This window comes from Pinus tabuliformis, chromosome 8 (genome assembly GCF_031772625.1).
Source record: "Pinus tabuliformis cultivar Carrire ecotype Pingquan chromosome 8, CPIR1, whole genome shotgun sequence".
Lineage (NCBI taxonomy): Eukaryota > Viridiplantae > Streptophyta > Pinopsida > Pinales > Pinaceae > Pinus > Pinus tabuliformis.
In genome coordinates, this window is record NC_142294.1 from 1,207,208,463 (window position 1) to 1,207,226,469 (window position 18,007).

An 18,007-nucleotide genomic window follows, 5' to 3' on the forward strand; every position below is an offset into this window, starting at 1 on the left:
CTACAAATGATTAGGATTGCTGACATTCTCACAAAGTCTTTGTCCAGGATGATTTGTATACTTCAGGGACAAGCTTGTATTGGTTGAGAATGATTCCCTTGATTTAAGGGAGTGTTGATGTTGTAGCATCAAGGGGCAGATATTCTCCCTAGGTCAGGATATTGACAGGGCATTGATATTGATCTGAGGCCATGTAATGTGGCTAGGGAGATTGGCCTAGTTAGTATTATGGCCCAGAGTGCTCCCCCGGTCAGGGGTTACCTGACCATACTGCCAATGGTTATTTGGCTAGTGGGTTGAGTGAGTGCCTTTAGCGTCGGTCAAGTGATTTTCCATTCAATATCCTATGGCGACATGTGGGAATGGTAAATGGGCCCAGAGTTTCACAATGTGTTAGGGGGTGCTTGATTCCAAGTGACGACTTGGTGGATTGGCGAAACAAGGACTAGTCTTATGTTAAGGTGTACCTAACCAGCTAATGGGTAATTGGCTTATGGGTGACTAGATCCATTTGCAAAGGGGTTATGTTTAGTGGGTGACTAGATTCCTTTGTATGATGTTGATGCGGGATGGTTTCCACATGGTTATAGTATAGGACTTGAGGGAGATGGATTCATCAACATAGGTAGCAAATTCAACTTTTCTTGGAATAGAGAAATTTTTCAAGAAGAGATCATCTAGAGAAATCAAAGAGAATACCCCCTTAGCTAAGAGGGAGTGTTGAATTTTGGGGTAGTTGCGATCGATATTCTCAGCTAATCTAAGTCGACCCACAAAATAAATATAAAAGAAGAAATTTGAATTTAAATTGCATCCAAAAAGTCAAGTTGGCTGCAACTACGTAAGTTGGCCTAGCCCAAGTGACTTGCCCATTCATGCACTCTAATCTAACTATATATACACCAGTGTCGTTATCGGGAAAATATCGGCGAGGGTCCAGAAAATATTTTATCGGCAATATCGGCGAAAATATCGACAAAATATCGGCAAATATCGGCAAGCATAAAAAATGCATAATATATTCATTTTTTTTTTTTTTTTTTCAGATTTTTAAACATATAAAGCAATAACAACATGAAATAAACACATTGGCACGTAAATATGAAGAAAACACTGATACATATGATGTCAAATAGAAATGATATATCAAAGGCGATACCAAATCGTGCTAATCCTTGATAATTGTCCATTCAGGGACTCAAATGTGGAGAACCAATACAAAATAACATCACATATAATAATAAAAGTATCTCATCATCATGAGTTACATGTAGCATAACAAATAAAACTAGCAGCTATCTATCTACTGCGCTCTCCCCCTTTTACGGGAAAACATGATGGGCTGTTTGCCAGGCCTGCCCCTAGTAGTAGAAGGCCTTGACCCTGCCTCTGCACCTAATGTCAAATAATGAGTGCTAGGCATGGAGCTATGCTCTCCCATATCTATAGCAGATGGTGTTGATGCTGATGCTCCCGCAGTGTCCTCCTCCTCCTGCTCCTCCTGCTCCTCCTCTAAGTGCTGCTGCTCCTCTGACTCCGAGTCCTCCTCTTGCTGCCCCTGCTCTAATGGATCATCTGCCACTGGCTCTAACCATGAAGGTGACTCCTCCAATATGGGCTCCTCAGACTCCACCCTCCACGGAGACAATACATCAATATTGTCTAAGGAAATGGCATCTGGATCCACTGGTGATTCTATTTGCCTCACTCGAAGTCGGATGTTGTAATGCACATACACCAAATCGTTGAGGCGTGCGAACTCCAACCTGTAAGAGTGTCAAAAAAAGTAATGAGTCTTGACTCTTGACTCTTGACACTTGAAGGTCATAAATTAAAAATTAAAAATTACAATAAGTGTAATTGCTCAACTGAAGGCTTGAGTTCAAAGTTATACCTGTTGCGCTTTTTGGCGTGTATTTTCTCAAATACACTCCAATTGCGCTCACACCCTGAAGAGCTACATGTTTGACTCAAGATTCGTATAGCCAATTTTTGCAAATTTGGTGCCCTTGCACCATAGCTTCGCCACCAAATATCTACAACAAAATAATGAAATAAAAAATTCAAAAACTTAAAAGTTAAAAGTTAAAACATAATTAAATTCAAATTTCTAATTTCTAATGAGTGATGACTTGTCACTTACGTGGCATGAAGAGGGCCCTTTCCCTAATGGCATCATCAAAGCCAAATAGGCCAACACAATCCTGATAACACTGTATCTCGCAATTGATTTTGATACGAAGCTCAGGATCAGGTACCATCCTCTGAATACAGGAATGGAGCCCTTCCATCACCTCGCCATCAAAATCAAAGTTGCATTTGTATGAAAATGCGGGGTTGAGGAAGAGTGCTGCTGCATGAATGGGTCGATGAAGCATCCCTGTCCACCGACTATCGATCACATCCCATAACATCATCTGCCTATCAAGGCCAGCATAACCCTTGTCTGCATAATAGGAACGAATGGCCTCCTTGGCCCTATCCATGCCCTCATACAAATAAGGCATTGCAGGCTTCTCTCCATCCACCAATCTAAGAACCTTTACTATAGGTTCGCTAACTGCACATGCTTCTTCTACTCCACGCCAAAATGTCTCAGAGTACACCATTTTTGCAATGTCTATCCCATCAGGTCTCTTGCTGTATCTACAATTACGCCAATCATCAGACACAAACATTTGCTTCAACTCGAACTGACATCGAAGCAAAGACTGAAGAGTAATAAAGGTTGTGGCAAAACTTGTGATGGCAGGACGCCACATGTCCTTGTTTCTAGTGAACCTCCTCATAAGGCTAAGAACAAAAGCATGGTTATAAATAAACTTGGGGATGCTCCTAGCCATATCAACTGCCTCCTTGATGAAGGAGAGTTTCCCCATATCCTCAAGCAACAAATCAAGACAATGCGCTGCACATGGAGTCCAGAACAATGTGGGATGCCTCTCCATAAGCATTTTGCCGGCAGACACATAATTAGCTGCATTGTCTGTTATGACTTGCACCACATTCTGCACACCAATCTCCCGAATGAACCCATCTATCAACTCACATATCGTTGCTGCATCTTTGATATGTTCTGATGCATCCAACGATTTAATAAACATGGTACCTTTAGGACAATGTACCAAGAAATTTAGAAGGGTCCTACCCTTCCTATCTGTCCAACCATCAGACATCACTGTGCATCCAGTGACTTCCCATGTCTTTTTCAACTCCGCCAATCTAGAGTTGATGTCCTGTTTTTCTGCTTGAAGAATTGGCCCCCGCAACTCCTCATATGTGGCACTTTTGTACCCTGGGCCCACAACAGCAATAGCATCACACATTGGCTGCCAATATGGATTGGTTTTCGTGATGCTGAGAGGTAAGTCGCTCCAAAAAATACACCTCCCCATGACTCTATCTGCTTCTTGCTTCTCCTTTTTTTTAACAAGCGATTTTATGCCAGGTTGTGCTCCAGCGCCTGTTCGTGGAACAAAAAATGATGACCTCGCATTCACACTAGCAGTAGCATGTGATGGTGTGCCAGTTGTGGAGCCCCTCCCACTAGGGCCAGTAGGCCCACTACTCTCAACACCAAAATCAGGAGAACATATCCCGAAAGATCTACCTGCACGTTCAGCTTTGTTTCTTTCTGCCTCTTCCTTCTTTCCGCCCTTTTCTTCAATTGCCTCAAGAGCTTTTTGTATAAGCTCCGGACTAGAAACTGTACAAATGCCAACATCATGTCCAGTGAGTCTAGCAAGATGGTATTTCAGTCGTGTAACCCCACCTGTCATTTGGCTCCCACACAATTTGCATGAAAGATATGCACGATTTGTCCCACCATCAGGGGTCCCATACTCCCAAAATGGGTCCAAAGCTTTTGGCATATTTGTATTTTGTAGTGGGCTATCTCAAAAGGAAACCTGCAGCACCAAAAAAAATTGGAATTAGTAACTAATAAGTAATACGAAATTTTCAAATTACAAAATTCAAATAACCACATCATTACAAAACAGTTTTAACTTGACTGTTGAATAGAAGTGTAATACAAGTTGACTGTTGAAGTGTAGTGTAAAAAATTAAAAATATATAACTGTTATGACTCATGATGACAGTGACATAGATTGCTTTCTTGCTTTCTTGTTGATCACTGTACTACATGTATACAGAATTTTGAATTTAATAGTGTCAAACAGTGACTATAGTATGACAAGAACATTCTTGTTGATCACTGTAGTTACTAGTATGACAAGAACATTTCCAACCAGTCACGTCTCACTGTCATCACAATTTACAAATGATTATTGTTCTTTTGATGATCAAAGTTACTGAGTCGCTGGAACATAGAGCACTGTCATATTGCAGAAATTAGAACGCTGCCATTCCTTACGTTGTTGTCATTGTTATCCTACAGCTATCAAAGACTTATAACTTATAACTTATCACTAACTAGTTCAACATTCAAACCATGACAAATGCCAAATATTATCTATTCAGTGGGTTATAATTTTGTGTTAAACACAACTAGCTTATGTCAGATTCCATGTTCATTTTGTATGGGTTTACGGTTACCAGCAAATCCTTTTTTCGTCTGGAATGGGGTCAAGCTCTTGGGAAATTGCTTTGGGGATAACGTGAGGCCCTGAACAGGGTCAATTTCTTGGGAAATGTCACTTGACAGATATAGTAAAGCCCTGAATGGGGTCAATATCTTAAGACATGTCGTTTCAGCAGTGTTGATAATAAACGTAACGTGTATAAACTATAAACTTAAAGTAAAGCCCTGAAAACTCTGTTACGTTTAAGGTACCTGTATGACAAGTCCACCCTCCTTCACTTGTCCACAAAATCCTCTTTGAGCAGCTCGGTCAAGGTCTGTAATGAAGGCAGAGTTTCGGTCTTCTTCTTCCACGGAAAATCTTGAGCTGGATTACAGTCACACCACATCAGAGAATATAGAATCAACGTTCAGTCACTTCAAACTTCAAACCCTCGGGCCTCCTTTGCAGCAACCTTCCAGCGCTCAGAAAAAACCAAAATTACTTAACACAAAGACCAAAAATCGCTTTATACAGCCCGCGCGTATTGTTTTAACAGTCAGCCGCGATATTTATGGTCATCGCGCGATATTTTGGAATATATCGCCGAAATATCGGATTTCTCGCGAGATTTTAAAAACGGGAAAATATCGTGATATTTGGGTGGCGATATCTCGTTTGGCAGAAAATAGCGCGATATTTACGAATATCGCCGATATCTCGGCGATATTATCAACACTGATATACACCATTCGTCTTCCTCCATTGAACACCAATTCGAATCACACATACAATATCTTTTGTTCATCTATGTGAAGGAAGGAGAAGTGGAGCACTCCAATATTTGACCACATAGTCCAAGCGTTGACCAAGCAATCATGTCTTTGTTTTGACTCTGTTTGGCAACAACCTTCTTCTCCTAACTAGAACTAACATTAGTAACATTGTTAGTCTTTCCTCAGTTGTACTTGTAAAAATTTCTGTTTTCCCACCCCGGTTTTCAGTTTCACCTTATTTCTCCCATGTAGTTAAATGCCCATTCCCATAACCATACATTTAACAGACTGAAAAAAATAAATATGGCTGAAAACACAAATTCTGGAAATTTTTCAGAATGCTGGAAATTGCAGAAATAAAAATCAGCAATTAAAAACAGCCATTAAAACACATTAAAACACTGATATTTTTGGTCAACTTGACCCTGGAAAAACCCCCTACAACTCTTGGGGAAAACTAGTTTGAGAGCTCTTCTTTATTTCTGAAAATTGCCTTTTTACAGTGAGAATTATTCAGCAAAAAATCAGCAAGCAAATTTACAACTTATTTCCTTTCCCGTGTCTCACAGCAATCTGGAAATTACAGCAAACAAGACAGCAATAAATGCTGTACGACCTCCGTTTTGTGTGCAGAAAAATCAGCAAACTGCTCCTCGATGTTTGTGCAAAAATCTGCCTTTCACTATGTGCTGAATCAGCTGTACAAATCTACTCAACTGCTGCCTTGGAATGTGTGCCAAGCTGTTGTCTCCTTCTCCTTCCTGCTCAGAAATCTCTCTTGCTCTCTTGCTCTCCTTCTCCCAATCTGCTCATGAAAGAATGAATGACCTTTTCCTCCTTTTCCTCTTTTAATATAACTCCAAGTGACTTTTGGGCGATCCAAGTGACTTTTGGGTGATCTCTAAATCCAATGGCTGAAATAGATTTAGATCAATGGTTGAGATTAAATGCTCATTTAAATCTCACTTTCTATTTTTTAATTCACCCCACTTTAATAAAGACCCACTTAGTCATTTATTTCCAAAGTCACTTTTCCTTTCTAATTTTTCATTGACTTTATAAAAGTCACTTTAAAATTAGACTTAATAACTTTATCACTTAAAGTCACTTTTAAATTAGATTTAACTTTATAAAATTATAAAGTCACTTTAGGAGAAAAAATAAATTCTTTTGGACACTTTTCCCTAGGCCAAAGATCAAAGCCTAAGGGAACCACCTGTCCTCCGGTACCAAATTTCAACAGTACTTAGCCTCTACTTTGCCTTTCGACAGGCATCTTCAAGACTGTGTTTCCGTGGAACATCTCAAGTTCCTTTTGTGATGGTGTAATAAATGCACCAATGAACTTATTTACCAACTTTGCTTCTTTTTCCATTGCTTTGGGATAAATTGTATAATGGTTCAATTCCTAGAAGTAGGTATCTATCATCTAATTGGACCTCCACTGTAAGCATTTTCACTATTGTTGTTGTTTCTTCTTGTAGGTGACAAAATATACTTTATCCTTGATAGTGACATTGAATTGTGATTTTTGTGGCATTGAAGGCCAATTTGTGCTGAAATAAATTCCCTTAGTGTAGCAAACCTTTGCACTCGTAGGTTTGAACTTTGTGAAGGTAAGTTTGTATCAATCTGTGTATTGGTGCAATTCCTAGTATGATTTTTAATTTCTTAAGCTAATCATCAAGTTGTAGAGCATCTATTTGGCCGTTGGAAGGTGAACTTTTTAACTTGGTTCCAAATTTGAGATAACCTAGTTTCGACAATGAACCTCCCCCAATACTATCTGATTTTGGGTTGGCATTGTTTCTATAGGGCTTTTTGTGGATAATAACTTTAATAATTTTGTGACTATTACCACATATTTTCATCAAAACAATTGTGGTTTTAATCATACCCCTTGTGTTTTTCATTGCATATGTCAAAAATTTGCAGGAAGACATAGGATAACAAGGGATGGATAGAAGGACATTGTTATTGGTGCACTTCTTTCCTCGACACTTCCCTTGTGACTTTAGTTGACCATTTCCAACAATGGGTGTGTGGTGTCTCGAGGAAAGTTTCCATTGCACGATAATTTGATTGCTTCCCTAGAGCATAACATTGTTTGTAGTGGTTTCTTATTGGTGTTCCATGGGTTGATATTGCAGTGCCCTTTGTTTCTTTTGCTATATCTTTGTATGGTGGTTTTATATTTCATGTATTGGTTTTCCACTATGATATAGCTCTTCCATTGTTCCTTTTTCTTTTGATTGTTCTAGTGATTACATGGCTAGGTTTGGATGTGGTTTAGATAGGGTTTGATAGTGCATGAGCCTAGTTGATGAGCACCCCAACACATTGGGCATTATTTCTTTGCATGGATAACATTTTTTTGAGAGTGCTTTGCATATACACCCTCTAGTGATTTCAATGGTTTATTTGGTATGCTTTAGCTTGGTTTGAGCCTCATAATGTGAATGCCCTAGCTTTATTGGAGGTTTTTTACACATGGAGTACTTTATGATGACATGGACTATCACATAGTGGAGTGTTGTGGATAAACCAACATTGGCTCTTGGGATGACTTTAAGAGGACTGTCCAATTGTGGTTTTTTGCACTATGGTATAAATATGCCTTGTTGGTTGTGCCGCTGCACCTTATATCCTGAATAGGTTGTACCATGTTATATTGAGGGTTTCGGTGAATTGTCATGTCCCTTCTTGTTGAAATTTGGTACCGGAGGACATGTGGTTCCCTTAGGCTTTGATCTTTGGCCTAGGGAAAAGTGTCCAAAAGAATTTAATTTTTCTCCTAAACTGACTTTATAATTTTATAAAGTTAAATCTAATTTAAAAGTGACTTTAAGTGATAAAGTTACTAAGTCTAATTTTAAAGTAACTTTTATAAAGTCGATGAAAAATTAGAAAGGAAAAGTGACTTTGGAAATAAATGACTAAGTGGGTCTTTATTAAAGTGGGGTGAATTAAAAAATAGAAAGTGAGATTTAAATGAGCATTTAATCTCAGCCATTGATCTAAATCTATTTCAGCCATTGGATTTAGAGATCACCCAAAAGTCACTTGGATCACCCAAAAGTCACTTGGAGTTATATAAAAGGAGGAAAATGAAGAAAAGATCATTCATTATTTCATGAGCAGATTGGGAGAAGGAGAGCAAGAGAGCAAGAGAGATTTCTGAGCAGGGAGGAGAAGGAGACAACAGCTTGGCACACATTCCAAGGCAGCAGTTGAGCAGATTTGTACAACTGATTCAGCACATAGTGAAAGGCAGATTTTTGCACAAAAATCGAGGAGCAATTTGTTGATTTTTCTGCACACAAAACGGAGGCCGTACAGCATTTATTGCTGTCCTGTTTGCTGTAATTTCCAGATTGCTGTGAGGCACGGGAAATGAGATAAGTTGTAAATTTGCTTGCTGATTTTTGCTGAATAATTCTCACTGTAAAAGGACAATTTTCAGAAATAAAGAAGAGCTCTCAAACTGGTTTTCCCCAAGAGTTGTAGGGGGTTTTTCCAGGGTCAAGTTGACCAAAAATATCAGTGTTTTAATGGCTGTTTTTGATTGCTGATTTTTAATTCTGCAATTTCCAGTATTCTGAAAAATTTCCAGAATTTGTGTTTTCAGCAATATTATTTTTTTTCAGTCTGTTAAATGTATGGTTATGGGAATGGGCATTTAACTACATGGGAGAAATAAGGAGAAACTGAAAACCGGGGTGGGAAAACAAAGATTTTTACACTTCTCAAACACATTCGTAATAGGTTATCTCTACACATTTTTGCACATTTTTGGCGAAGGAAAAGGACCCAACTGTTTCAACTTAGTGACTTAGGAGAAATTTCGGCTTAATTTGATTGCTAGTGGAAGGTGGGGGCGACCCATGTGGGAATTCAAACTGGGCCATTTAAATGGCTTGGAGGGAATTCAAAATGCTGATTGGAGGGGCCCATGAAGACAAAACGAGGAGGAAGCTCTCATTGGGATTCATTCATTCACCTTGCATATCGAATTTACTTGACTTTTTGCTCAGCTGCTTATCCGAGTCAACTGGCTGTTTAGCCACGAATCTCTCAAGAGTGAGATTCAACCTTACCTTCGGGGGACTTTGAGTGCCCACCCTAGGAAGGCAGTTCCAGAAGCATTTTCAGGAGATTCGGGGAGTTTCTACAACACCATCACTCAGCTACACTTAGGAAGTGCATATTTTCTGGGCCACAGGGAAAACACGCGGAGGGAGATTGAGCCACATTGGATCAGCCACTTGCTAGAGGAGTCAAGCAATCTGAAGGACAACACTAGGCCAACATTTAGTGAGAGTTTTGGAGCCAAAGAAGCCAACAACCCAGCAGTTTGAATTCCAAGCTTGGGAGACAATGTAGAGGGCCAGTTTTGCAATTTCGTGGGTCTTGAGGGCAAGAGCTACAGCCCGGAAACTCATCCGGGAAGTCAAGAGATCTACAGGAGGGATCATCCCAACATTTTTGGACACTTTCCAGGAGGTTTTATAGTCAGAATCCAACAGGTCGAGTTTTGCAGTTGCAGTTGAAGTTGGGCTCCTTGGGGGTTGAATTTGAGAAGTCTGAACTAGCCAAATTCCTTCGTGGGTTTTTCTAGGGTTTAGGCTAAGGAGTTATGAGCTCGAATTTCATAATAATCTGAGCAAGGGAAGCAGTGATTCCAACCCTTCGAAGTCAGCAGAAAGAGCAGTGATCTAGGCAGCGCAGTGCAGTTTGGTGCAGCGATTGTAGCTACCTTCAATTCAACTATTGCTCACCTGGGTTTGGTCATGCTTTCCATTGAGACAAGGGCAGGTGCACCATTCTATTTACTATTGTATTTTACTCTTGAAGAAGTAATAAAATGGCTTAGTAGTTCCTTATTTCCAGCTGTTCCAAGGGTGCTTAGTGTCTATTTCGTTTTTTTGTTTGTTGAACTAATTGTATGCTTGTATATTTATTGTATTCCTACTTAGGAACATTACAGTGGTATTAGAGCCTAGGTTTTGGCCCAACTGTGTGGATTTTCTCCTATGAGAGAAGGGGACCAACAAAACATCACATACAGAAGGCAGAGATACTATTGCAGAGAAAGAGAGCTGGAGATTACTCCAGACACGGAGGACAGGGGGAAAGCAGTGGTAGAAGAGGAGGACATGGTGGAACCCAAGAGCAAGGAAGAGATGGCTTTCGACAGCCTCCTGAAGGCTTTGAATGACTTAGCCAAGGGCCAGAAAGAGATGTTGGAGGAGATAAAGATGCAGAACAGAGAGAGAACCACTCCTAGAGGGTTTCTATTTGGGGAAACTTCTGGAGCCTCCCAGCCATTCGATCACCCCTCACCAACAGCACAACACCCATCAGCTAGTGGGCCAACTCGAGCCACACTGCCCTCTTTCGTACCTGTGGCACAGATCGAACCAGCAAGGGGTGAAGACCCCACACAGATGGGAGATCATTTTAGAGGGGCAATCTATGGATGCAGACTTCAGGGAAGCACTCTCTTTCAGAGTTTTTTGCAAGCTCAAGCAAAATGAGAAGAGCAAGGGCTATGGAGGATAGGGTACACAAAGCTATGAGCTGCAGAGGACCATAGGGAGGATGTACTTCCCTACAATAAATGGCACTTCCAAGTGCACTGCTAGGGCTTGGGTTGAGAATATGGACAACTACTTCCAACTCAACTGGATGACAGAACAGGAAGCCATCAAGATGGCCACGCTGCACATGGAGGGGGAAGCCCATGACTAGGAAGAACATATATCAAACCCTAGAAACAAGTCAGACAAATATAAAGCATCTGACAACTTTTAAAAAATTCATATGTTAGACTTCTCACTAGGGTTTCAAACTAATCCTAGATTTCATGCAAAGGAATCAATAAAAAAACAATCACAACTTAGACATTAACATGATCAACTTCCACTAGGGTTAGTTGCAAACCATAGATTTTTGATCAACCATCTATCCCAACCAAAACTACTCAGATTTCAACAATCTTATACAAATCTCAAATTATCACATTGTCATCATACATCAAAGATTTTACTTCTACTAAGGTTCAACTCCAAAACCCTAGAATTCCATTTTCACAATCCCAATCATTAAATAGATCTTAGATTGTCATATCACACATACTAGAAAATTTAACTACTACTAGGATTTAGCTGCGAACCATAGATTTCCAAATATCATCATCCTAGAATCTCAGACAAGGACTTCCATTAAATCCTAAGATTGATGACCATCAATAAGTAGGTCAACACACATATCTGGGAATTCATAAGCATATCATATGTCTGGCAACATCAATATATTTGACCTAGACCAAGCTAGGGATTCCACCAAAAGGACAAATCTATATATGCCTAGATTTTATCATTATGCAAATACATTTCATATCACGTGTTAGTCAAACCCAACTTCACAAAAATATGAAATAAGAGTTAGACATACAAACTTGATTAGGCTAGGGTTTGATCAGACAAACACACCCATACCAAGGAAATCATTTCTAAGTCATTGAAAGGGTCTTGCTCACACATTCCACCAAAATCTAATGAGCTAGGGTTTCAATGTAGAAACATAACAAACCCAACATTATCAAAACTTCAAAGGTTCGTCATTTTAGACCTTATCATTCAACCCTAACAAGTTAGGTTTTCTTGATCATACCAAAATCCCAAACATGACATCATCAATAAAAACTTCAAATAACATTTCACAATATCCCTAGGCAACTTAGGGTTTCAAACATTCACATTAGCATACACTTAGGTTAGGGTTTTCCAGAATCTGTCTAGGGTTCTACAAAATCAGTTAAGAAAATGAGTGGGGTGGGTAGATTTATCAAGAGATGAATCCCTCAAAACAAGAATCACTATGGTTCAATATAGCGAGACACAACAATGTTAGTAGTAGATTGTCAAATGAATAAACAAAAGAAATCAATGTTTTAAAGTATACCTTTGTTCTTTGACAAACCTTGTCTTGAGAGGTCCTTTTTCATACTCCTTGAGAATAGAGCAAATGTCTTTCGGAACATGAATATATGCTGGACTTCCAAAGATTCTAGAGGTGATCCAGACTCAACATCTTTCTTGTGAATACTTCTTCGGGTGTTGTATTATCAAGACTCTTATGAGGACTTCTATTTTGAATGTATACGACTGTCATCACTGCTACTCCCCATAAGAACTTTGGTAGATCTTGATCAAGGAGCATAGTTCAAATGCCTTCTTCAATTGACTTGTTCTTCCTTTCGGCCAATCGATTTTGTTCAAGATAATAGGGAACAATGAGCTCCCTCTTAATACTCGCTTCCTTACAATATGCAATCAATTCCTTAGAAGTGTTTTCCCACCATTGTGAGACTTCAGAGTTTTTATCTTTCTTTTGGTTAGGGTTTTCACTTCAGCCCTAAACTCCTTGAACTTATCAAATACTTCATCTTTTGTCTTGAGGAGGTAGAGCCATGTCTTTCTAGAATGGTCGTCAATGAATGTCAAATAGTAGAGATGACCTCCAAGTGATTTGTCAGACATGGGCCCACACACATCGGAATGGATGAGGTCTAATATCTCTTTAGACCTACTTTTACTAGTTTCACAAACATCAATAACGCTAGCTTTATCAATACTAGAGTCTTTTCATAAAGAAAAGCCGTTTTTTCCCCTTTATCTTGTAAACAAGAAATAGAAAGAAAATTAATTTTCAAACCTGGAACATATAGAATGTTGTTGAGATGTAGCTTTCACCCATTATCCAACTTCATCGATGTTGATCCCAGGCCTCTAACAAAGCTTTTGTTGTCACCCAATTCCACTGCATGAGAAGATGGTTCCTTTGATAGTAGATGAAATTGTTTACTTTCACCTGTCATGTGTCTCGATGCTTCCCTATCAATGATCCATGCATTGTCATCAGTAAGAGAACCTGTCAGAGCAACCAAGAATCCTTGACTGTTGACCTTGTTGAACAAGTAGTAGGTGACCTTCTTGATTTAGCTTCCAACAATGTTGAAACCCATTCTTGTGTAGTTCATCATAGAGGGAGAATCCATGCCAACAAAGAGATCTTCGATTGTTCTTGACCTTAGCTTTGATACCATGTTGGAAAATTAAAAGTAGTTATATTAGGGTTTGATTGTCCTTTCTTGATAATTACTTGTGAATGTGTTGGCTTCTTTTACTTCTTTATTATCTTATCTTTCATCAAGGAATTACCATATTATCTGTGGATGAAGATCACAAAACAAGAGACATAAGATATAGGCACTCTGCCAGGAAAAAACCCCCCTAGAGGGGGAAACCCAGTGAAGCTAATTCTTCCTTTCAATAGTATTCTTTGAGACTCTTCACCCTAGACCAAGACCAGACCTTCCCTCCACACCAAGTCAACCCTCCAAATCTTCGAACCCTTCCAACAATTTTGACTAGGGAACAACTTCTGGCAGCAGGGAAACTTAGGAGACTTCGTTCTCCCAATCCAGACCACGAAACAGAGAGAGAGAGGCACCAAAATATCGATTTTCTTCCTCTTCGTAGACTTCCACAAACTCGCACTTCTTTCGGCTTCCCAGAATAGACTTCACACTTCTCCAGCTACTCTTGAGATATCGAACTTGCTTGAGAGTGGATGCTCCAAATGACTTCGACTAGCTTGTATTTATAAGCTTCTTGTGGGTCGAATTAGGGTCCTTGGGCCGACTTGATCGCCCTTAGGCCGACTTGACGTGGAGGATACATAAATCATATTTGACTCAATACTAAACCTTTTTACACGATTCAAAAGCCCAAGAAGCTAAGTTGCTCAAAACGCTGAAATGTTTCAGAGATTCCGAAACAGGTACGTTTTGAAACATCACCTCCCAAAAATGCTAACACCGGTTGAAACGGTAGCCGAAACATCATATATGTATATATGAAAAAATATATATAAATAAATAAGTGAATAACACATTATCTTGCAAGAAAAGGGGGAATAAGACCCATATATGACAATTTAAAAGGAAAAAGAAGTCTATTTTAACCAGCGTTGCGGAAATTGCGATATTTTCGCTGAAATGATTAAATCAGTCGACTAAATCGACGATTTTTTCATTTTAAAAAAATCGTGATCTTGATTTTTGTATTAATTTTTTTTTTTGATTTGTCTTGTTCTTAATTTTGTCGATTTTTTCGTTTTTTTTCCGATTTTAGACCTTCGCCGATTTAATCCTGATCGCGATGTTCGCAACATTGATATTAACTCTAATAGATGATTACATGATGGTCGAGTTTCAACAAAGTTTTGGCCAAGTTTCGGAATTTCGGGTATGGTTTCTACCCGAAACGCCGGGTTCTTTGAGGTTTTGTGCAACATAGCCAAGAAGGGTCTCTGTAAAATTACGACTCTATTGACTCAGAATAAATCCTAAAAGTCCAAAAATGGGGAATTTGACCTAAAACATGGTGACCCAAGCATGAAACCCATGCTTTAATAAGTCACAATAATAATAATAAAAATTATTTTCTTTATTCCTTTGATAAGTACATTACATGATGACCCAAGTACATTAATGAAGACCGAACATAGTTACATTTTCCAACACTCCCTCTTAACTAGGGAGGTATTCATAATATACAAGTACAATGGAAGATCTCAAACTATATGAACCATGAAGAACTTTAAGCACCACAATGCCATGGGCTAGATTCCTGACCAGGGAAATCTATCCATTGGTCTCTCAACAATTTAGGCACCGCATTGCCACAGACTAGATTCCTGACCACATTAATCTATCCATTGGTCTCTCAACAATTTAGGCATTGGAATGCCATGGACTAGATTCTTGACAAGGGCAATCTATCCAAGTGGGAATAAGATGGACTCAAGCTTTCGACCCCTCTACGTACAATTTGGCTTACTTGCTAACCAAAACCACTTTTCCAGCTTCGGGACATCAACAAAAGGTGCCGACTAGATGTCCTCCCAAGAAATGGTTCACGCACAAAGCCTCAACACCCCTTTGATCCAACAAATCAAGGACCAAAAATATCTCTCGATCAAACTGATCGGTAACAAACATGCTATCAAAAACCTTCTAGAGATTTACCTGTACAAACACAACCCCAATCAATAATATACTTTCACATGTACATAATCAAATACAAACCTCCTGGGCCATTCTTGATGTTGCTCCTCAACTTAGTAGGACTATCAATTGAATCTTTGACAGAATATTCCTCAATTATATACTTTCCTTTCCTATTTCTCATGCAACAACATATACTCCAGAAATTATTAATCAAAGCGAAGCTATGCCCTCCCTCTAAACAAGGAAGAATCTCTTCATCCATACTCCCTCTTAATCTTAGGGAAATCTCTTCTATGCAGGCTTCCTTAGGGAGATTAGTTTCCTCTTTTCGTCATCGAAGAATCTTTCATGACTTCCAACCATTTCATCGAAGTTATTATCATCATCATCATGCTTGTCATATCGAGCATCTTCACCAAATTGAAGATTGTGTACTTGCACATCTTAGATAGCAAGTACAACCAAAACTATAGAAGCATGGAGTTAGCCATATCAGAATCACAGAAGCATTTCAACTTTATACATATAAGATACCCAGATTTTCGAAAAAGAGACATACTCTTTAATATATTGCTAGGGACTTTATCATAAACCCTAGACTACATCATGATAAACTTTCATTACATCTAGGGTTCCAATGTTTGCTCCAAAGATATGACATACCTTACTACAACATATAGCAAACCCTAGAAACAATTCATACAAATATAAAGCATCTGACAACTTTTAAAAAAATCATATGTTAGACTTCTCACTAGGGTTTCAAACAAATCTTAGATTTCATACAAAGGAATGAATCAAAAAACAATCACAACTTAGTCATTAACATGACCAACTTCCACTAGGGTTAGTTGTAAACCCTATATTTCTGATCAACCATCAATCCCAACCAAAACTTAGATTTCAACAATCTTACACAAATCTCAAATTATCACATTGTCATCATACATTAGAGAACTTAGTTCTACTAAGGTTCAACTCCAAAACCCTAGAATTCCATTTTCACAATCCCAATCATTAAATAGATCTTAGATTGTTATATCACACATACTAGAGAATTTAACTACTACTAGGATTTAGCTATGAACCCTAGATTGCCATATGTCATCATCCTAGAGTCTCAGACAAGGACTTCCATTAAATCCTAAGACTGATGACCATCAATAACTAGGTCAATGCACATATCTAGGAATTCATAAGCATATCATATGTCGGACAACATCAATATATCTGTCCTAGACTAAGCTAGGGATCCGACCAAAAGGACATATCTATATATGCCTAGATTTTATGATCATTCAAATACATTTCATATCATGTGTTAGTTAAACCCAACTTCACAAAAATATCAAATAAGAGTTAGGCATACAAACTATAAAAACTTGATTAAACTAGATTTTGATTTGACAAACACACCCATACCAAGGAAATCATTTCTAAGTCATTAAAAGGGTCTTGCTCACACATTCCACTGAACCCTAATGAGATAGGGTTTCAATGTAGAAACATAACAAACCCAACATTACCAAAACTTCAAAGGTTCGGGATTTTAGACCTTATTGTTCAACCCTTTCAAGTTAGGTTTTCTTGATCATACCAAAATCCCAAACATGACATCATCAATAAAAACTTCAAATAACATTTCACAATATCCCTAAGCAACTTAGGGTTTCAGACATTCACATTAGCATACCCTTAGGTTAGGGTTTTCTACATACTGTCTAGGGTTCTACAAAATCAGTTAAGAATATGAGTGGGGTGGGTGGATTTATCAAGAGATGAATCACCCAAAACAAGAATCACTATGATTCAATATAACTAGACATACCAATGTTAGTAATAGATTGTCAAATGAATAAACAAAAGAAATCAATGTTTTAAAGCATACCTTTGTTCTTTGACTAACCTTGTCTTGAGAGGTACTCTTTCATACTCCTTGAGAATATAGCAAATGTCTTTCGGAACATGAAGATATGCTGGACTTCCAAAGATTCCAGAGGTGATCCACACTCAACTTCTTTGTTGTGAATACTTCTTTAGGTGTTGTATTATCAAGACTCTTATGAGGACTTCTATTTTGAATGTATACTACTTTCATTGCTGCTTCTCCCCATGAAAAATTTGGTAGATCTTGATCAAGGATCATAGTTCGAATGCCACCTTCAATTGACCTATTCTTCCTTTTGGCCAATCCATTTTGTTTGGGATAATAGGGAACATTGAGCTCCCTCTTAATACCTGCTTCCTTACGATATGCAATCAATTCCTTAGAATTGTATTCCTCACCATTGCCAGACCTCAGAGTTTTTATCTTTCTTTTGGTTAGGGTTTCCACTTCAGCCCTAACTCCTTCTTATCAAATACTTCATCTTTTGTCTTGAGGAGGTAGAGCCATGTCTTTCTAGAATGATCATCAATGAATGTCACATATTATAGATGACCTCCAAGTGATTTGTCAGACATGGGCCCACACACATCGGAATGGATGAGGTCTAATATCTCTTTAGACCTAGTTTCACGAACTTCAATAACCATAACTTTATCAATACTAGAGTCTTTTCATAAACAAAAGCAGTTTTTTCCCGTTTATCTTCTAAACAAGAAATAGAAAGCAAATTCTTTTTTAAACA

General features: G+C 38.6%; 2 protein-coding genes across 2 annotated transcripts in view; one reads left to right on the forward strand and one right to left on the reverse strand.

The window, feature by feature from the left end:
• LOC149239699 (vacuolar protein sorting-associated protein 26B) overlaps positions 1 to 18,007 on the forward strand; it is a 227,820-nt gene that overhangs the window by 111,823 nt on the left and 97,990 nt on the right. The window lies entirely within an intron of this gene.
• On the reverse strand, positions 1,304 to 2,519 carry LOC149239700 (uncharacterized). The gene is made up of 3 exons (XM_089461013.1): positions 2,144 to 2,519; positions 1,895 to 2,036; positions 1,304 to 1,766 (listed from the first exon to the last, which is right to left on the reverse strand). Exons 1-3 carry the CDS (start codon positions 2,505 to 2,507, stop codon positions 1,304 to 1,306), a joined length of 969 nt encoding a protein of 322 aa, XP_089317139.1. The 5' UTR covers positions 2,508 to 2,519.

Excerpts from the sequence above, each read along its gene's own strand:
- LOC149239700 (XM_089461013.1), bottom strand. The coding sequence starts at position 2,507 with ATGCCTTATTTGTATGAGGGCATGGATAGGGCCAAGGAGGCCATTCGT. Across the intron at positions 2,037-2,143 it reads AAGGGCCCTCTTCATGCCAC|ATATTTGGTGGCGAAGCTAT; the intron begins GTAAGTGACAAG and ends ATTTTGTTGTAG. Across the intron at positions 1,767-1,894 it reads CACGCCAAAAAGCGCAACAG|GTTGGAGTTCGCACGCCTCA; the intron begins GTATAACTTTGA and ends ACACTCTTACAG.